General features: G+C 38.3%; 1 protein-coding gene across 1 annotated transcript in view; it reads right to left on the bottom strand.

Moving 5' to 3' along the window:
- Positions 1 to 248: 248 nt before the first annotated feature.
- LOC121439129 (fatty acid desaturase 2-like protein FADS2B) overlaps positions 249 to 21,746 on the bottom strand; it is a 34,735-nt gene continuing 13,237 nt past the window's right edge. The window contains exons 3-12 of the mRNA XM_041639636.1: positions 18,359 to 18,556; positions 17,972 to 18,073; positions 11,972 to 12,097; positions 9,322 to 9,382; positions 6,730 to 6,806; positions 6,465 to 6,562; positions 5,329 to 5,425; positions 3,333 to 3,412; positions 1,831 to 1,956; positions 249 to 601 (exon numbers count right to left, since the gene is read on the bottom strand). Of these exons, the coding sequence (XP_041495570.1) occupies positions 553 to 601; positions 1,831 to 1,956; positions 3,333 to 3,412; positions 5,329 to 5,425; positions 6,465 to 6,562; positions 6,730 to 6,806; positions 9,322 to 9,382; positions 11,972 to 12,097; positions 17,972 to 18,073; positions 18,359 to 18,556 (1,014 nt within the window). The 3' untranslated portion in view covers positions 249 to 552. The remainder of the gene's footprint in view (positions 602 to 1,830; positions 1,957 to 3,332; positions 3,413 to 5,328; positions 5,426 to 6,464; positions 6,563 to 6,729; positions 6,807 to 9,321; positions 9,383 to 11,971; positions 12,098 to 17,971; positions 18,074 to 18,358; positions 18,557 to 21,746) is intronic.

Here is a 21,746-nt window from a genome sequence, read left to right as displayed (position 1 = left end):
CACATGCATGTGTACACTAACTACACACATGTTAACCACAATACAGAAAATCCAAGGTGAAGATGAACATATGAAGATATTTTAATGTTAATTATGACAAATTTTTAAAGAAGTTTACTTATTTGAAAGGAAGTAAGCAAAAATTTGTATTTCAGAAGGAATGTCTTAAATAAAAAAAATTCTCTTCTAAGAACCATTACACTGATTTCCAGTGGACTTTGTCAGAGATCTTTATTACTTTTCTCCATTCCATTTATGTCCACATCATCTTATACTCCATGTGATAACAGTTTCACTAGGTCCAAAATCCTACTGAAAACGTTGAAACGGTGAGCTACCATTTCCCTTTGATTAGTCTGACCAAAGTCACCTGTGTTTCTCCCCCCTCTCAGTTACAGAGGAGATCTTCAAAGTTTACATGTGCCTTTGGGATTCACATTCCTGGCACTCCCAGCTGTGCCAACACTGCCAGCTAATTCTCAGTTAATCAGACAAAAGCTCTTGCATGGGCACCACCCCCTCTAGAGACACCAATAAGTGCACAACTCTCCATCATTCATAGTAAGCTTCCATCCAGAGTGCAGCAGACTTCTTTAAGGACCTAGAGGAGTAAACAAAATAGTCAGAAAATAAAACTCAATGCAAAGGAATTTCCCATGAAATTTTTGGGTGCTTTGCTTGTTTTAAGAAAATGTAGTTTCTAGCCGCTTTTGGTAAGTGTCACTATCTGTTCATCAGAGAAGGACATCAAAGGCACTGAATTCCCTTCAGCAGATGAGTTTGGCTTTCTTCCAGCAAAGTTTGAGTTTTGTTTTTATTTTACTATTTTTATACAATATGCTTATATATTAACTCATACCATATTCACCTACCTATCTATTTTATAATAGAAGATGTATTTCTAGGATCTTCATAGGTAATATCAACAGAGACAGAAACTAATCCTTTTCATATACACTTTTGGCCTTAATTGAAAGATAAGCATTAAATAATTGTTTACTCAGCAAGCTCTTTAATCAAGGCTATGACAAAGACTGTGATAAAGATAGATTTATTTAGTCTTGAGACCAGTGAAGGCTGACATAAGGGAAATATTGCAATGAGCCTTAGAGAGTGGTAGGGAACTGAGAAGGTGAAATGAGAAGTAGTTTTGAAGCATGTTGCAGGCAGAAGAAACATGGCAAAGGGATGAGATACTCAGGCATAGGGAGTTTTGGAGCAACTGAAGGTAGACCAGATATCTGCATGACAAAGAGGAAGAAGGATGCGGAGAAACTGACAGAGGCAGATGAGATCACATGTGACCATGATGGCCTTTACAATATTCCTCTGGTATTTTTAAAAAAGAGAACTTTATTAAACTCAGACCAGTGGTTGTAAATTTGTCCAGTCCCATGTCCTGCAAGGAAATGCATACATATGCACATGGATTTGCTGCTAGACTCATTAGGCATGGCTGGTTACCCAGACTGATTCATGCCATCATGAATAACATTTGGTAACAATTTCTCCAGTGGATCAAAAGATTTGATGGTCATTCCTATCATGTTAAAGTCTAAAACATGTCCAGGGATCTATATGGAATAAAAAGACAAATCCTACATAACCACGATTTCAAGACATTTGAACTATGTAGGACACTGGGGTATTTCCACTAAGAAATACCTAGAGTCTAGCAGATAAATAGTAGATATTTATATGTCATTATTATTGTCAATACTGGTGTCTCTTCATGAATGAATGGTTGTTGGGTGAAAGATTCAAAAGTTTCTGAAAAGCTTGGAAGAAAGGGAAATTAGAGCTATGAGCAAAGATAAATGATGTTATTACCTGACAATATCTCCAAATGCCTTCAATATGGGCTTATTTATATACTGCAATCCGTGCTTGGCACACAGTGACTTTACCAGAGGTGCCACTTTGTGATAATTATGGCGTGGCATTGTTGGGAAGAGGCTAAGAAAACAAACAGGAGATGTGAAACTTACACCTGAAGAGAAACACAAAGAAGTTTTATTTATTTCTAAATAAACTCTCACTAATAATGCAGACCCAACCTTGACCTCGCACAAGCTTTCTAGAAAGCCAGAGTGCCTATTCCCCAAACTTCTATCTTTCAACATCTCTGTAAGTCATGTGGATGACAAGCATTTGGGAAGTGCTAAGAGAATAAATATTAACTCCATTTAATATGCTTAGTTTTGGTCAGGTCAAATGAGAATATGGATAAGCTAGCATTTTGAATTACCTGGGAGAGCAAAAGATTACATCTTTCCCATTCTTGACTCTCTTTCATTCTTCCTATGTAAAACCTATCTGTTGAACAGTCAAATAGTCACTCACTTGGGTCTGGCTGTGATATTTAAAAGTAAGTTGGTCCTGCCTCAAGTAATATTACATACTTTGTCCCTCTTTAAGGACTGGATGGGAGTGGGGTGGAAGGAAGGTGGGGAAAGTGGGAGGTGGGGAGAGAGAGGGAACTGGTATTGTTATGTAAAATAAGATTGTTTTAAATTGAAAAAAAAAAGGAATGCAAAAAAGTTCTCAGATTGGAATTTGTGGCAAGAAGGTATGACTTTTATCTAAGGTTTGGCCATAAATTAGGCAAGTAATCTTCCTGGATCTGAACACTTTCTTTAATAATATAAGGATTGTGGTTCTTCGTTTTCTAGGGTGTTCAAGGATTGACTAAGAATAAAGAATGAGAAAACAGCATTAAGAACATAAGAGTTTCTTTCTCTGACTCCTAGATGCAGCTTCACAGAAGGAATCATGAGATGCATCTTGCTGCATATTCTGGGGAAGATGAGCTATCCAAGTATTATCACTTTCCATTTCTTTATTGCATCTCCACTTAACTGATTGATTGGGAAAGTATCTTCAGATTCACCTGAGAATTGCAAAAGTGACTGGATTTCATTGATGATTATTTAATGATACTTACATTAATATACTTAAATTTCAATAAATCATGGTTACTTGGTGCTATACTTTTTCTTAGGTTTCATTAGCAAATAAAATATGCGTGGGCACATGCATTCATCCATCTACATACCTCCCTCCTCCCTGACCTATAGACGTCACCAGTTCTCAATACTCATAATATATGGAAGCAAAGCTACTGGTCCATTTCTGTAATTCCAGTTTGCTTTCCACAACCTTTAGATTTCCACTTCTTCCCTTCCCAACCCAACCACTGGCACTGATGGCAAGCAGTCTTTAGAGAACCTTGGTTAAGCTTCTTAATTCTCTGAGGCTCTTCACTGAACGGTTGCCGACTCTGCTATATTGGGTCAGCCCTGGCTCCATAACGGATCATACGCTTCACTTACTGATGTTCAATTTGGAAGTTCAAGTGCCCAGTGAACCAATCATTGAAAAAGGACTGCTCAATATTGCAGGTGGCCACAATCTGTCAAGAAAGAGCTTTCATTAGCTGTAAGTGACCGCAAGTGTTGAAAATGCTACTTATTTCATGGACTCACCTATTAACCCAGGGTTGTTATTTGTTTATTTTTAGTAACTATGAGTGATACACAACAAAGTCCCACCCTTCATGAAGCTTACCATTTAAAACACACTAGAATATTTTGCTAAGAAGTACATATGAAGGAATATATAGGATTGAAGGAGAAAATGTCACAGCCATTCCTTAGACACAGAAGAGTAAGCAGTCATGAATAAGGAGTTTGGTTGAGATGAGTTTTTTTTTTTTTAAGAAATGTTGTGGAAAATATATGGTTAGGACTTGAGGTATTCTGAGTGATATAAAATAATAAAATATTAATAAAGTCTACAATAAAATTACAGGGTTAAGTACCAGGTAAAAACATGTTTACAATATGGGAATGTTTTAAAAGCCCTACTTTATAATATATCATCAAAAAAGTATTAATGCTCACATAAATGAAAGGTCAAGTATTCTGGGAAACAATTAATATAAATGGTATGTAAATCTAACATGAATGTGGGAAGCACCTAGTCTAACTAATGACTAAAGAAATGAGTAAAAACTAGAAGATACAGAAGTAGTTCTTTGGCTGAATGCCTGAGAAGCATTCTTCGACTGTAAAGGGTGAGGTTTTCTGAGTTTGTGTATGAGCCTGGAAATAAACGAGATAATGACCAAATTCCCCATTACGGTAACAGAGCCAGTGGAAAGAACCATGAGTTAGGAGGCAGGAATGTTTTGGGTTCGCCATCACTTTGCTAAGCATTAGCTGCATGTGTGGTGAGCACACCATGATCCCTCTCTGAAATGTGTGGCCCATATAGTAAAATCATCATTTCTAGGGTCCCTCCTGGTGTACAACTCATCCTAGAATTTTGAGTCTTATATTTACTTGAAAGGCTTTGTTACATGAGTGATTAGAATAGGAAGTCAGCACAATTTTCTATGAATTCCCAGGTAATTAATCTTATCTTTAGATTTTTTTAAACACCCATTTCTTACCAAAATAGAATTATAACACTTCCTCCCTTCATTTTCCTTTTACAGTCCTTCCCAAATACTCTCCCCCAACTCCTTCAATGCCACATTCTATTTTCAAAGTTATAGCCTTTTCCTTTGATTACTGTTGTTCCATATATATGTCCATGTATGCACAAATATATGCATTATTGTTTGTGTGTATACAATTTCAGGGCTAGTCATGTTGTATTGAATAGGGAGTAGTTTAGAGTTTCAATACTAAATTTCTTAATTTTATCATCAGTAATATTTTCATAGCAAGGAAGTGGCCATGGATAATATATAAATAACTGAACATGATAATGCCTCAGTCAAACTTTATATGTACAAACAATCAGTGGGTCAGATTCGGCTGTTGGATTACAGGTGACTGATTTGTACTTTGCATGCAAGATTCTATAATTAAACTGCTTACGTTTAAAAGCTGCTGCAAGCCGGGCGGTGGTGGCGCACACCTTTAATCCCAGCACTCGGGAGGCAGAGGCAGGCGGATCTCTGTGAGTTCGAGGCCAGCCTGGTCTACAAGAGCTAGTTCTGTGACCGGCACCAAAGCTACAGAGAAACCCTGTCTCGAAAAAAAAAAAAAACCAAAAAAAATAAATAAATAAAAGCTGCTGCAATCCTTATTAGTTGTGTGCCCACATACAAGTTACCAACCTTTTTTACAAGTCAATTTTATCATTTTGTAAGGTGAGAATCATCATTATGTCCTCCTTGTGTAGTTAAATGCAAACCATTGCACAGTGCCTGTCCTCAGGGAAGTGCTTTATGAAGGCAAGTTACCATTATTGTTTAAGGCAAACAGATTATAAGACCGTCTGGCTAGAAGGATTGTCCCTTGGGAATGCCACCATCACCTGAGTGCTGAGCCAGTCGTGATTCTCATCCTTGCTCATTTTCATTGGTATGTGACTCATCTGGGTAACATAGGCAATCCAGGGGCTCTCAATAAACCTTTGGAGGAATACAAAGTAGTCTTGGTGACTCCTTTGGTGTGTTTTAGTTGAAATCACTGAGCTTGCATGACCTCTGGCTGAACTGGCCAAACACTGGAGAAAATGAACAAGGTTCTAAGGTTCTAACGGCGTTCCATTTCCTCTTTTAATGCCAATTCTCACTAGGGTTGACACACAAGTATTTGACAATATGCTTTGTACTACTTCCTAACTCACAGGAGCACGACCTGGAAGCAGTCTACTCTAGCTTTGGTGCAAGGATGAAATATACCAGTGGCTGAGTGCTTGCCTGGCATGTGTGAAGCCTAGTTCAATTCCCAGCACAAGAAAAGAAAATTACCAGGTTCGCTAAGGGCATTTGTAAAGCAATTGACAGTTTGCCATCAGATAGAGCTGGGTTCAAGTTCTGTCTTGACATCTTTCTTGGCCCTTACTTGTTCTGTTACCTTAGGCAAGTGATTTAATCTCTCCAAGCTTCAGTTCCCTGAGCGGAAAGAAAGAAAGATGATACTATCTACATCATAAGACTGTGTGGGGATTACATCAAACAAAGCGACGACTGTCAAGCCTTTAACCGGCTGTCTGATGCACAGTTGCTCTCATTATCCTTAAAACTAGTAAGAGTTTAATATAACAATGCAGCTGAATGAGAAAGAAACAAATTAGAAGTTTGGGAAGGGCTATGTATGCAAAATAGTGGTTTGAAGCCCTTTTGGTTTGTAGAAAAATTTCTCGTCATGATAGAACTTTTCTTGCTTCATGATGATTCTTGACAGAGTTTCTGGTGTCAAACCTCTTAAGCTACAATGCCTTCAAAGAACAACTGGCATGGCTTAGTTGGAAATCTAAGGAAGAAGGGGAGATTCAACCGGGACAAATTCTTAGAGGGAGCTTGTGTTGTTCAATCCTTTAAACTACCACCTTTCAGCTTGCTTTCAAACTTCTCATGGCAGTGGATCATGCTGTTATCATATTTTACTAACTACAAATGTTTCTGGTAAAAAACAAGGTTATAGAAATAAAAAAAATATTCTTACTTGACCAAATATATGAGCAACACCGTTCCAAAAATGCCATAGAAAGGTCCAAATGTGATGAAATACCGAAGGTAAAAGCTGCTGACCCAAGCAATGTCCTGCAGAGATAAACATTTTGGTAAGAAGTCTTAAACATGGTTCCAGATCCCGTTCTTTGGATACTTTCTCAATCAGATGTCCTGTTACACCTGGAGAACAAGCAGCACTTTCAACTCATTTTCTATCTGGTCTAGGTTTTGAAGATGGGATAAGTAACTCAACTCACCACCCAGTACTTTCGAAGGTACATCACTTGCATGGATTGGAGATTGAAGTAGACAGGCATGAGGAGGGGAAGAGCAACTGAAAGAGATCCGAAAGAAAGTTGATGGATAAATGAGCAATGTGAACCCTGGTGCAAGTCAGTAGGTGTTTGTCTATTCCACATGCCCTTCCTAGAGGGTTGGCTTTGAGAAGGGTTGATACCCAGAACCACATTCTAAACTCCATTGGGCTTTCACACGTCAGGGACGAGGGGGACGGGGGGGGGGGATAATTTGGCCAACAATTGCAGGTGCAAGTTTCCCGAAGTAGCTAATGAAATCCTGTAAGTAAGAGTCATTCTGATAGACACTTCCCCACTCTTCTGTTGTGATCTTTCAAGGTTTTCTTAGGTTCTGGAGTCTTTTAGGCCCTCTAAGTCCTCAGATATTGATTCTGTCACAATACTTCAGTATGACAGGAATGAAGTCGTGTGCTCGTTTTCTGGACAGAGAGCTATCTACCTGATTTTCTCATCACATCAGTAAGGCTTCCGAGAGCACAAAACAATCTCCGAGAGACTCTTAGACTGTGGACCAATATTTTTTCCCTGGTCAAACTTTAGCTAGCTTCCTTTGAGCTTCGTTCTCAACTAGATCCCAAGCTTGATCCATGAGGATCGCTAATTGTCAGCACAATCGATTTCACACATACTCACTGTAGCAGCTCAAAGCCAGGACACTCAGCTTCCTTAAAGTTCCCACTTGGGAAAACCAAATGCTGCCAGAACAATTTACTTTGTCCCATCCCCCTTGATAAGAGGAACCTGGCATCATTTTCCATAGAGAATTATTTAGGCTATGTCTAACTGCAAATCATTTCTCTCTTCCTTTGAGATTTATTTGCTGGAACTCAAGGACCAGGGGACCTTCCTCTTGAAATATTATAAACAAAGCCTCTTTTCCAGTGGGAACAAAGCCCAGCACCAGTGAACGCCAGTTGCAGAGATGGTCTAACTGTATCACACTCCTTCCGACTGGGAGGTCAGTATCTTTCAATGCATTTCTTTAGTATTTGGAAAACTTTCCCTGCTCGCCATTTGTTTCTGCAGAGTTTAGCTAAAGTGGTACTGAAGCTCCTCTCTCCTTTTGCATTAGTCTGAACAAAATTTTCCTAGTCATCTTTAACAAGTTCATGGCCATGTTTCTCTGTGACAACTGGACTTATTTATACATAAGAGGCTCAACTGGCATTTCAAGGAGAAGTGGCACCAAGAAACCGTGGAGGGTTTGTGGCGTAGGCATGCTGGAGTGAGTTTATACTCTGTCCTCACTGTTTATAAGCTAAGGGGGTATTTAACAGTTACAGAAATGTGATGTGAAGACATAGTACTTAGCAAAGTTCAGAGAATAAATGCTTTTTTGTGAAACTACATGTTCAGTGGCAGCTGCGATTTGGAAATTGGCATAAAAAGGGTGCAGTGATGGGTACCAGGTGGAGACACCAAATCCCAGTGTGGAAGAGAGATGCAAGCCTACTTGATAAATAATTCATCTAGTGGCCATCTTCCATAGGCATGTTACAAGTGACCACTAGTTGCCTACGTGGGCAAATAGGCCACTGTGAGGGTTTCTCAGTCTCAGAAGTATTGAATTATATGGCTGGGCAATCATGTATTATGATGGACTTTTCCTGTGCATTATAGGATTTTTGAAATTATACCCCTTCCCTTCCATACTGAGAAGCAAGAATGTCTCTAGACCTTGTTCAAATGTCCCCTGAGAGAACATATCCTCGGTAGACAACCTGTGGTGTTCAGGTGGTGTTTGTTTCCTTCCCTGATGTTAGTGTGTTTCTAGATGTGCAAGTATGTTTTAGATTGATGGACTTTGGAGTTACTTGAAAACTTGTTCATAAGTTACCAGGAGTTTGATTTTATTTAATAAGAATATTAATATTGCTATCAGAATTAGTAAACTAAATGGTTTTGCTTTCAAGCTTGGCATTATAGTGTAAGATCTCTTTCTCTGTCATCTGTCTGTCTGTCTACCTACCTTTCTACCTTCCTACCTACCTACCTACATCTATCTATCATCTATCTATCTATCTATCTATCTATCCACTTACCTATCATCTAAGTGTCTGATTTACGTGCATATGTTATAGCTGCTTGCTGATCTCAGCAGCTGCAAGGTTTCTTCCATGTAGAAACTTTCTCGATGCTCTTTATCTTGGGGGTCTGCTTTTTCTGGTACCACACCGCAATTTTTTTCATGTTGTTTTTCTACCTCTTTTTTTCATTACAAAGGGTTATTTTTCTTTTATTTCAATGTTGTTAAAATTTTCTCATACAAGGGTGTTGACTCCCTTTTTAGCATTCTGACCCTCTTTAAGTATATCTTTTATTTCTTGCCAAATACCTAGTATGATGAGGCACCTGTTAGAAATGCCTGTTTACTTTTCTATTTTCATTTCATACTTTCCCACCAGTGAGTCTGAAATAAGATCTGTTTATTTTCTCATGAACAAATCAGATACGAGTTGGTTTCTGTGAGACAGTTCCAATCATGCCTTCAGCATGGCTCACTGACAAGAAAAGTGGCTGCAGGAGACTCACCCATGTAGAAGTATAGGTGCTGCTTCTCATAGTCAATGTATTTGATTTTCTTCTTGCCATACTACAAGGGCAGAGGATAAAAGAAAAAGTCATTATTCTCTAGCACGTGTGTGTGTGTGTGTGTGTGTGTGTGTGTGTGTGTGAGAGAGAGAGAGAGAGAGAGAGAGAGAGAGAGAGAGAGAGAGGAGGCAGACACAGAGAGGAAGAGAGAGACAGAGATGGAGTGGGAAGGGATGAGAGAGGGGAGGTGTGAATTTAGGACTCACTGCCTATCAAACTTGAGACACTAGAAGAACCAGAGCAGGCTTGGGAGTAAATAGCCACTTTAACTGAGGGTAACTCTTGCTCAGAGTTTACTATCATTTTTAAATAATTCTCAACTAAATAAAAATTTAATATTTTTTATATTTAAAACACTGAAATTCATTCTCTTCTCACGCAATGTTAACTTCAGAATAAACGTTTCTGTGAGTTCTTTTACGCTCTCATTAACTGTGGTGCTTATACTTTAGCTTGAAATTCTGTCTCTGTCTCTACTGTCCCCATCTAATGGAAGCTCACTAAGAGGCTTTGTGACAAAAGGGATATACAGGCTACCTCCCCTTTCTCTCCTCTCTTTTCTTTTACATTCTTGTCTTGAGTTTCAATTACTATACTGAAACATCACGATAGTGTATATAATATTTTTATAAACATTATATGCAGTTTCTCATCATGTGCAACTATATGATTCCACTCAGAAATTAGAATATGATTCATTTCCTGGATTTCTTGATAAGTCTGATCCATGCTCAGGATGCAATGGTAGCAATTACTTTAAGGCATAGGATTAATGATTGTATACCTATAATATCTAGCTGACATTCATTAAGGGATTAAATGAGTGAATGTTAATTCATACACACTCTTTGTTTCCCTCTGGTAAGTAAGTCACAATATTAGAGGACGTGTTGGACTCATTTTATTTTGTTGTCCCTTGCCCTTCTATGTATAGAAATCTTCCTTTATATAGATAATGCATCTAGCACCTGCTTTTATTACCATAAATACAAAGAAATATTATGGTGATGAAATACTAATATCTATTTGTGGTTGCTCTCAAGTTTCCAGACACGTAAGTAGTGAGAAACACCGGAAAGGGGTGAGATGGAATATGCTTGGGACCTGATAAGCCTAGACGGACTTGTTGAGTACCACCCTGAATAAAGACATTAAGTCTTTCTGGACAGTCAAAGTGGGCTAAGAAAGTCCTGTTTGAATAATGGGCTAAGGTTTGAAAGGCTTTCAGGGAGGATATATGATAGGAAAAACTCGTAACTCAGACATCACTCTGTGGAAATAAAATATTGAGTTTCAGAGATGGAATAACTGCAGTTCATGCTGTAGGCTGTAGCATCTAGACCTCGAACAAACATTCTGTGAGTGGGCCCACAGGTATCTTTCAGAATCTATTGAGATGGTTTCCATATTTGTGAAGTGGCAGCATTTATGCTAAGCGCAGCTCTCTAGAAGGTGATTTGGAGGGAGTCAAGTTACTTCCTTACCTGTGCTCTGGGGAGGTATGTCAAAGACACAAACACATCACTATTCTAGTGTGGAGCATGGAAGTCCACAAGCACCAGGGGAATCAAACAGTTGTCAAAAGCAATTCGTTCGTAATAGTAGGTAACATCTTTGGCACATACTTAAGCAAGAACCTTTATGTTCTCCCTTATTTGGGGCAGATGATAAGTTCCTCAAAGATGGAAAAAAAAACTTCTAAAAGTTACACTGTTTTTGCATGCTGTGTTAAACAGGTTCAGGCAACAAGCAACAAAGATGAAATAAATTTCCTAATACTCTTAAGTTCTTCTAGAAGATAGAGATCTGTGTGAAAGTATGTGGTTGTCGGGAGAGATCATTCTCCTAGATAAAGGGTAAACTTCAGTCAGGATGCTTCCTTTGTTTAAGGAACTCTCTTTTTCCTATAAAACTCAGTAATTTAAATACTCTTATATAACAGACTAAAGTTGAGATTTTAAAGAAGAATCAATGACTGAAAAATTCAGCATATTACTTTAACATACCAGTTTCTGTTTAAAAGTCCAAATTATGAGTTGGATCTACACCTGTTATATAAGTCATTGAGCAATGTGGCTCATATAAATCAAACATACCAAAAATGAATATCTCTTTTAACTAGACTAGAATGAGTTGAGTCAACCAGTTGTTTAGATATTTGCAGTCTAGTGCTAACCAAATGCACTAAGTTTATTTTCTCTCAGTGACCTTTCTTCATATCCTTGCTTTGAAAACTAATGTTGGCCCTTGTAATCTGATTCTACTCCCTGAAAATAGTTTATGTTACCTCAGAGGTAGTGATAAGGACTAGAAGTAAACCTGTCATTGGGATTGCTCAAGCAGGGTGATACAGGTTATTATATCTTCTGCTGTGGGAGTCTGGACTGAGTGACATTTATGGTCAAAAATTTAGAACTCTTAAACTTCTTTTATACTTATAACCCTAGACTTTCCTATTCGGGTCTTTATCTGGACCTTAAAAGGGAGAGAAGCTCTGAGATCCTCTGTGTAGTTAGAACAATCAAAATTGACCTTTCCATGAGAAGGATCACTTCCAGGAACATTTTCCTAACATGGTTGCTAAATGCACCTTGACAGGCTGAGTATCTCCAACCAGGAAAAGTGGGCCCAAATCTATGTCTGGATCCTTGGGGTAGATGTTTGGTTTCACATGATGCTGGAAGTGTCGATAATTCCACCAGTCAGCGGAGAGGCCCTGAGGAGAAGAGAGAATTAATTAACTAATAGAATTTTCTCCCCAGGCACCCCTCATTGTTGGAGTGTTCTGAATCTTCAAAGAGAAAATAAGAGATTGGTTTCTCTAGCTGACCCTGATGCTGGGCCACAGGATGATTAGACAAAGGTGCTCAGAGCTAGGAAGAAATACTTTTCTAATTCAAGAACATGACTTCAGGCTAAGAAGATCTCCTGAGAAGGGAAACATAATGTACTCATATGAAATGGTTTTCTAGCCTTCTTTTATAGGAGCCAAATCTAAAAAATGATTCTGAAGGTAGATGGAGCAGAGAGCTGTATTCCTATTTTACATATAAAGGAGCCTCACAGTTAAGACTTCTAATTAGCTATGGAGGAAAAAGTGACCCTAGGAATCTGACTTCAATGAATATTTCAAAGAGTCAAGAATCTGTGTTCTCTCTCCTTGGAGGCCTCTGCTCAGATCATTGCAAGTCCCAGCTTACTGCTCTTCTATGAAAACAAATGAGAATAAAAACTTTCTAGCTGGAGCCAAGGTAGAATCATCTTTGATTATTCTGCTCATGATTTTCTTTCTCACTCTAAGTTTGAGAGTTTTGATAAAGCAAAAGATTTGAGGTCTCTCAATCTTCTTTCATATACTAGCTGTTTAAAATCTGATGTGTAGCTTTTGGCAAATCATTCATCTTCTTTGAAGCTCAATTAATTCCATCTCTGCATGGTAACATTTAGTTCCATGGACGGCTCAGAAAGATGTGAGATGCTGAAGCAACAGCGCTGGCTTTTTGAGAGACCCAGTGGCTTCTTATTTGTGCTGTTTACAGAAGAATGAACAGCAGTAATATTTTTATTACCACATTTTCCATCTCTTAATAATCCATGTTTACATATTATAGATCATCGCTGTCCATTATAGAAGCTACTATTTGTGGCTAGATAAACTAAGTCTCAAGATTCATTTTGCAGAATCAGTACACAAAATAGATGCAAAATATTTCACTAATTTTTAGGTTGATCACAGATTTAAGTCATAGTATTTTGGATATTTTATTATAGATTTAAATAAGCAGTTTAAATATGGCTATATAAAACTGAAGAAGGATGTCCTTTCGAAAGTTTTTCATTTTGAGAATTCATACAATACTGTGTCTATCTACATCTTCACCCCTCTGACTACTTTTGTGTACCCTACACTCCCACCCAAGGTCATGACCTCTTCTTTAATTGCTATTGTTACATATGCATATGTACACATATGTACCCATATACATTTATACATGCATATGCCTACACATACAGCCATTGAGTCCATTTAGTCTTACTCATATGTACATGTGTCGATGCTGACTTCTTGGGAGTAGACTCTATGCGGAGTTAGTCTCTTGAGGAGATTCTCCCTCTCTCAATAGCTGCTGATCGCCTCTAGCTCTTGGTCTATGGGTAGGACTTTGTAGTATTGCCCATGTCCATGTTGGTATGCCTGTTGCTGTTGTCATTATGCTAGCTTTGTTTAGGGAATCTTATTGTTGAGGGTCTGTGAATGCATTTTCATTGTTATGCCCAGGGGACATGATCTAACAGCAGGCACCTTGGTCTTACAATGTCATTTTAATATAGCTTATATACTGTTCCTACTGGAGAAACATGGTGTATAAACCTCACACCTCAAAGGTGATGAGTATGCTTTGAAAGCCCGTGAGCATTAGCCCTGCCTTTCCATCTTCTTTCTGGAAGTTCTACTCTGAGACATTGCAGTTATCTACCTACTCACAAACAAAAAGAATGGATGTGTGTTCCCTTTACCCTCCAACACTTCCTAACACTTTTACAGTGGGATTTCAAACTCCACTTAATATCTATTTCCTGACTGCCTGGGGAGTCACTTCCCAGATACCTTATGGTTGCTCATACTTTTGTCCCAAGTTGTATTTATCACTCGCCTGTGGGGTCTCATTACACTCAGTCCTCTTCCTGTCAGGCTACACAGTCATTCCCCTTTTCACTCATTGGTTAATCATCTTGAAGTATGTCAGATTCTGAGCTAGGCAGGCACTTAGGATACTAAGAAAGGTGTGAAATAAGAGGTTCCCACACTAGTAATATACAATCTAATGGGAACTGTTGACAGCAAAATGCTGCATGATAAGAAATGATTCTCTTTTTAAATTATCTTTTCCCACAGCTGATATTTTGGCTACTTTCACCAGCTGACTGCCCTTTTAGGCAATGACTACCTGTGGTAACTGGTATCATGGAAGACAGGTTTTGATGCACAGTAGATCTGGGAACAGATCTTAATAGCAAAAAGCCCTAGAGGTTAGAACAGTGGCCAACATAATGTTGGGTGTGAACTAAACAACCAGTTCTACCTGAACCCCGTGTCTGGAAAACATTCTTACCAGAGACAAAGGGGAGTTCTTCATGGGCAGGAGAGGACTTTCAGCCATATGCCTGGCTACCCGAGACAGTTCTATGTGAGTCTTACTTAGGTCATTCCTTATTTCTAAATTATGTCCTTAATTTGGTGCAGGAGAAGGAATCTAGGCTTTAGACTGATGTCAAATGAAATTTAAATTCTTGTTTGGACATCTACTAGGTGTGTGACTTAGGAAATATCCTTAACCAGGATATGGATGCAGCTCTTCCTCTTCCTTTCCACCATATCTTTAGAATATAGTCACAGATGTCAGGTCAGGTCTTAAACATGGAATAGTCTGCTCCATTATCTCTATAATGATACAGGATTCTTACTATTTGTAAAATTTTCATATAGGGAGATCTTGAAAAAAATGTTACCTGATGTCTATCTCAGGGGTCAATAATATCTTTAATTTCATTTAAAAAAGACCCTTTGGGATATTTGTACATATACAGTGTGAGATATGGAGATGAGAATTAAATCTAAATCTAAAACTCATTTGTTTCCCATATACCTTGTCCTGGAGATAAATTTATTTAGCATTTTAAAGAATATTTTGGCATGAATCAAAGTTCGATGATATGGAATTTTCCATTCCTGGTATCATTTTGATGTTAAAAATATTTAGATTTAGAAACATTTCACATTTAAGTTTTTAATTAAGAATGTTGGATCTGTAATACACAAAATACAAAATGTATGTAGACATTTCACATTTCATGGTTCATTTTCAGAAAGGATATTTGACTATTTGTGTACTATAAACATCATGCACATACACACACACACACACACACACACACTGGAAAGATGCTGAATAATACCCATGCTTTTCTGAGTTATGGGGGGAAAGATATTAGGCCTAGTGTTGAAATTTAAAGTTGTAATGATCATAAGAGGCGGGGATGTTGCTGCATATAATTTTCTTTGTCATCTCCTTCCCGCCCACTTCAGCACCCCACAAGCAATTTTCTCTTCCGTACATGTTGAAGCCTATGTTTATTTTGTTCATGAATCACTGGCTTTGCCTGCTAAAAGGCTCTGCTTTTAGAGCCACTTCCCATTTTCTCATTCAAGTCAGGAGTCGTCAAAGATACATACATTTCAAACTATGAAAACTGCTTTTTAGAGACATAGCATGGGAAGACCTTTGTGTAAATTGGGATTAGCGGGGAAACACTGGCTCTAAAAAGAGCCAGTAAGGGTAGAACTCACCGGAAAATTCCACATAGTTGGTACCAAACCAACTTCTAATTAGCTTGAGGGCAAGTGACTTTTAATTCCTCTGTCTCTTCAGCTTAGGGGAGGGAACACATGCAGCTTTACTACCTGGATCTCATAGTGACAGAAAAAACAAAGCCTATGTTTTTATTTTGTGATATTTCAGAGTGAATCCAGAAAATGTATCTACTTAGCAAAGGTGGATATAGGTACAGAAGAACATGACTCTAGGAATTTTCTGATTAAAAAAATCTTGTCATATAATGTGGCAATTGCTTTTTGAGGGACAGACATGTCTCTAATGGGAATGCAAGTTCAGCTCTGTTGCTTAGTCTAACCATGGCTCCATCAGCTGAATGAGAGAGACAGTGGCTAAGAACAAATGATTTCTGTAACCCAATGGCAGTCGGACGTATAGGCTACTTCTTAGTACTATCATGATCAAACATTTTTCTTATTGATTCTAGATCCTCATTCTGGTTGTGAACATATTGTTCCTTGTATTATCAATAGCTTCCATGATTATTTCTAAACACTGTTACACCTGCTACTCAAATATCACATATAACTGCCAATAATCTCACAGGTTGAAGCTTTTATCCATCTGTTTTCATTTTCTTTTCAACAAAGAAACTAACGTTCAAAAACATTAAATAACTTGTTCAAAGTGACCCAGTTCTATTGTTGGAGTAGTAGTTCTCAGTGCTGGCTCTAGGTTAGAATTATTCACAAAGCTTCCAAAGAGCTTCACCCGCGCTGACACCCAGGCCTTGCTGAAAATAAATTAAATCAGACCATCTTTAGTGGTCTAGGCATACCTACATTTACCAAGATCTTCAGTTTCCTCCAAATGATAGTTCAAATTGAGGAGCTCCACTCTGGCCTGTATTATTTAATAGTCTGGTATGAATTTTTCTAAATAGCCAGCTTGCAGACATTGGCTTAGATAGTCAATCCCCTTAAAGATTCCTCTTATCTGAAAAGTAGGATTCTGTACTATCAATCTCGTGAGTCTTATGTGTAAGACTCAAAAATGAGACTCAAAGGAGACAGCTCCGCACTTGGCTTTATCTCCTTTGAGCTCAACCATTCCTTATCATTTGTTATACATGGCTGCAAGCGACTCACTGCTCTCCAGGGTTTTGGCTCTAGCATCCTCTTCAGTTCTCTTTGCTCTGTTAATTAGTTGCCTATTTCCAGGCTGGTAAACCAGGTGAATATCCTTGAGAAGTAAGCATTGCCTGTTTCCAGGCTGGAAAACCAAGTGAATGTCTTTGAGAAGTAATATAAAGAGACTGCGCTAAAGAAGAAAAAACAAGGTGACTCAGTGCCTGAGGACTTTCCCTAGGAGGATCTATCTTGAAGGGATTGAAGGAAAGGATTTGTTTGAGATGGTTTTTGTTTGTTTGTTTGTTTGTTTGGGGAGGGGAGTACATATTTCTGAGTCAGAATACTTGATTTAAACTGTAAACATTTAGAGAAAAGCTGAGATTCAACTCATCTCCTGATGTTACAAAAGGTCAGAGACGCACATGGTAATATGATGGCATACTGAGCATTGCCAGAGACAAAGCCCTTAACAGTGCAGTTCTGTCATCTCTGTTCATCTGTGCTTTCACTCATTCACACAAGAAGCTTAGTAAAGAGCTATGTGAACTCACTATTGCTGTGTAGGATAGCACATTTCATTCTCAGAGAATAATGCCTGTTTTTATTTTCAACTCTAGCAGAAGTCTTGCAATCCTCCTCTTCAATAGAATCACCTAGCCTTCCTCAGCTATTCTTCATCTTAGTTTTTGTATGTCTTCTGGGATAGCATTTTTCCTGTATGTACTCAGCCTCAACTTTCCAGGATTGATTAGATCTGATGAATTCCCCTAAGGAAAATCTTCACGTCTCTTCTAAGAAGATCTTCATTCATGATTTTCCAGAACATATCAAGATTTTAAGGATACAAACATTCTTCTGTGAATATTCCTGAGAACAATGTGAATTGAGCCAAAGAGTTTATCAGTCATAAAAAAATAAACACTAAACACATTCTTCTTAAAACTTAAACTTGATCTTGCTTTGTATTTTGCAATGTTATATTAAGTATAATGATTATAAAACCTATATTATAAAGATATTTTTACTTAATGCTTTTTGCTGCTTCAAGTGAACATACAGGACAGAACAACCCCTGCCTTAAGGGTTACATTCCCAATCTCCATCATAATCCCTCACATCCTGTACCTTGAGGTGACACATTACAAATTTGTGCATCAGGCGGTTCCACTTGGACTTCTTAAACATGGAATTGTGTCCTATGTCATGTTGTAAAAACGAACTTTGAGCCTATGAAAGAGAAGGAGGTTAGAGAAGTTGCAAAGTTCCTTGTGCATATGGGCAGTGCTAACTGTACTCAGTGGGATAAAAAATATCATTTATAAAGATGGGCATGATGTTGGCAGGGAGATACAATGAGTGGTGTCTTGAGTGGGCTAGGAGGGGATAGTGAGCACTGAATATGATCAAAATATATTGAGTGCATGCATGATGCTTTCAAATGAAAAACAAAAGGATGAAAACACCCCAAGCTTCTGTCTGAGGCTGCTGCCCAAGCTTAGGACACCTGCTTACCTGAGAAACTGTAAGGAGAAAAGAAATGAGTATTGTAACAGTCCAGCCACTGCCAAAATGACGTAGTATTAGCCATGCTAGGACTTCCAAAACCAAGATCTGGGCAAGGTGGAGAAAGAAGAACCCCAGGTTGGCACTGAACATATTCATGGTCTCTAATGTCTTGCGCAGTTGCCGAAAATCTTCCACCAACTGTGGCTGTGAAACAAACATTCAAGGTTGGGATTAGTTCCTTCGGGGGCTGGGAAGATAAATGGGTGCGACATGCTAACATTTACAGTTGTTTATGGAAAATTCAAAGTAATTCATTTAGAAGCAAAGAGTTAAAATGAGGAGAAATGATGCTTGTCTAACATTTTAATTACATTTTAATACACATCTTAAATCTTCATTTTCAGGGACAACTTTCCAATAATAGATTTCTACTTCTGAGAAGTTAGGTGTTTAGAATATGGAATTTTATGAGTGATATCATGCCCCTAATTTTTCTTACGAAGGCTCAGAGTTGGCCCGAGTTTCTTTATGTGCTCAAGAATGACATGCTCATGCATAACCATCTCTGACTGAAACACAGAAATCAACACATTCATCTGTAGGGAAAGCACTGTCGTGTCACATAGGTTCGCATTAAAAACTCTTTCTCCCTTATAGCAGGAGAAAGAAGAAGACCTGGAAGGTGTGGAGGGACAGAGGAGAAGCAAACAGGAGAAAGATGGAAGGAGTTTTTGAAGAACTCTGTAATGCGTAAAACCCTGAACAGTAGATTCCTTACCCACAGAGAAAACGCATCAAAATTATCAGTGTATGTTTGAAACCGAAGAGAGTCCCACCTCATAACCAGGATGACTAAAAAGATAAATGGGTAGGTGATTACACACTTTGACTATACTGCATAAAGAGATGATTCATATCCTAGAAAGAACAAAGGAGGATGGTAAAAATTTTGTCGTACCACTCAGAATAATTGAAGATGAATACATCGGCTCTTTCTAGAATTTTGTATGGGATGTTATGGAACTTTGGTTGCTCACTGAAACTATTGAAAGTGAACCTCAGCTAAAGGAGACCGACTTGTGTTGTTTTCAGCAACATACACTATGTATCCATTTTACTGGTGAGAGTATTTCATCTAGATATCTAGAAGCTTATTCTTCTGGGAGATGGATAGATGAATAAGAAGTATCACAGAACCTAGTTCCTGGGTTACACAATCACCAAACTGTGAAATTATAGAAGGAGCTTATGGTGCTTTATTTAGGCCAAATTAGTTTAAACATATCCCCTAACTGTTTGTGGATTTCACATTCTTTTATGCATGTGGGTGTATTTGTGATTGATGAAACCTTTAAGGGTCCCATTGTCAGCCCAAATGTCCATAAGCTTATGTCCAACAACCATCAAATTGGAATTCTGCTGGCCATATGCACTTTTAATTAGCTTCTGATATTAATTTGTCTCTAGGGTTTCTCCTGGCTTTTTCTTTTCCAGTAAAATTTTACAGAATAGGAGGTTACCAAAATTCAGAAGAGCAATTGCCTCAAAATAATTATCAAGCCAACGTCAGATGTTGGACTTAAGCGTACACCTTCTGACACTCAGTTTTGCCAGTTGTCTACAGTTGTAGCTTCAGTAGCTACACAGATGTGAAACAGAAAATTCAAAATTCAATCAACCTGAGTTCTCAGAGAAGAACAATAGTTTAAAAACTGACCATCCCTCAAAGGCTAGCTGAATTTGTTTGCCTTTCGCAAACTTTTTAGGAGTAGCAATTAACCTTTGCTATTACTTTTTTTTTTATTTTTTTTTATTGAGAAAAGGAGAAAAAAAAACAAGTTTCCACCTCCTCCCAGCCTCCCATTTCCCTCTCCCTCCTCCCACCCTTCTCTCCCTCCTCCCACCCTTCTCCCCCTCCCCCGACTCCTTTCCCCCTCCCTCTCCAGTCCAAAGAGCAGTCAGGGTTCCCTGCCCTGTGGTTAGTCCTAGGTCCTCCCCCCTCCGTCCATATCTAGGAAGGTGAACATCCAAACTGGCTAGGCTCCCACCAAGCCAGCACATTAAGCAGGATCAAAATCCCTTTTAAACACAGGATCGTCACCTGCTACAAGCCACGGGGACATGTATGGAGGTTTGTAACTTCTGATACCACCACTGTGTTCATGATAATGATATCTTTATTATGGAGAATTTACTATGTTTTAAATACAATTTTATTATCTTAGATGTTTTCTTTTGAATTACGGTCCCAATAATTCAAAAAGGTAGTGGTAGTGTCACTATTTTACATTTAAAAAATAGGACACAGAGAAGTTTGAGAGTTTGAAATGAGCAGGTTAGGGTGAGCCTCAGAGTCCAGTCTTCTAGACAGAACTGTGCTGTTGGGTGCTTTTACTGTCAACTTCATAGTACTGTATGAGCCAGTTCTCTGTATAGATGATTTCCGGTTATATACTGGACACATTTAAATTTCTACAGAGATAAATTTCAAGCAAGCTAATTGTTTGTTATTAAGTAAAATCCTTTTACGTTTTAGGCAAAATCATCCCAACAATGTTCTAGTCATGTAGAAGCATTAGAAGACAGTATTTAAAACACTCAAACTAGTAAAAAAAAGAACAATCATCTTGGGGATCAGTTAGTAAACTGGGCCAAAGAGAAGTGGTTTTGAGGCCCAGTTCTTTGATAAAGTAGCTGTGTTCAGAAAACACAATTTTTTATTTTTGAATGATAATTTCCCTAAGCATAAAAAGGGCCATGGTTAAGATTTATTTACATCTTTCATTCAACAGCTAATTGTAGAGGTCTCGCTGCATGTCTGATCCTGTGTAGGCAGTTTGGAGGACACAAGAATAAATGAGATGATAGTCTCTGTTCCCAAGCAACAGAGGTTAGTTAGGCTTCAAATACATAATTAAAAACAGCCACAGAAATAAAACCAGGTCTAAGTTGCCTGGCATGAATTAATGCTTAGAGACATAGACCTTGTATAGGATGAAGTACGATAAATTCCATTGCTTTGCTATGATAATAAAGTATGATCATATTTCATTAGATATATGTTTGAAATTATAAAAATAAAGAGAAAATCTTCCAAGGAAAAATATGATACTTGAAATATGCAGAGTCTACTTATTTAGAGATCAATAAAACAAGTGGTAGCTCATGCTGGAGGAGATGTGGAGTAAGGGGAACTCACTCCTCCATTGCTGGTGGGAGTGCAAACTTGGACATCCACTATGGAATTCAGGGTGGTGGTTCTTCAGGAAGATAGGTGTCATCTGTTTCAAGATCCAGCTATACCACTCTTGCCGGCATATACCCAAAGGATGCTTCATTACTACCACAGAGACACTTTGTCAATCATGTTCACTGCTGCTCTATTCTTAATATC

The sequence above is a fragment of the Microtus oregoni genome, unplaced genomic scaffold (genome assembly GCF_018167655.1).
Source record: "Microtus oregoni isolate MIOR12 unplaced genomic scaffold, Mior012 000060F_004, whole genome shotgun sequence".
NCBI lineage: Eukaryota > Metazoa > Chordata > Mammalia > Rodentia > Cricetidae > Microtus > Microtus oregoni.
This window is presented reverse-complemented; position numbering and strand designations above follow the sequence as displayed.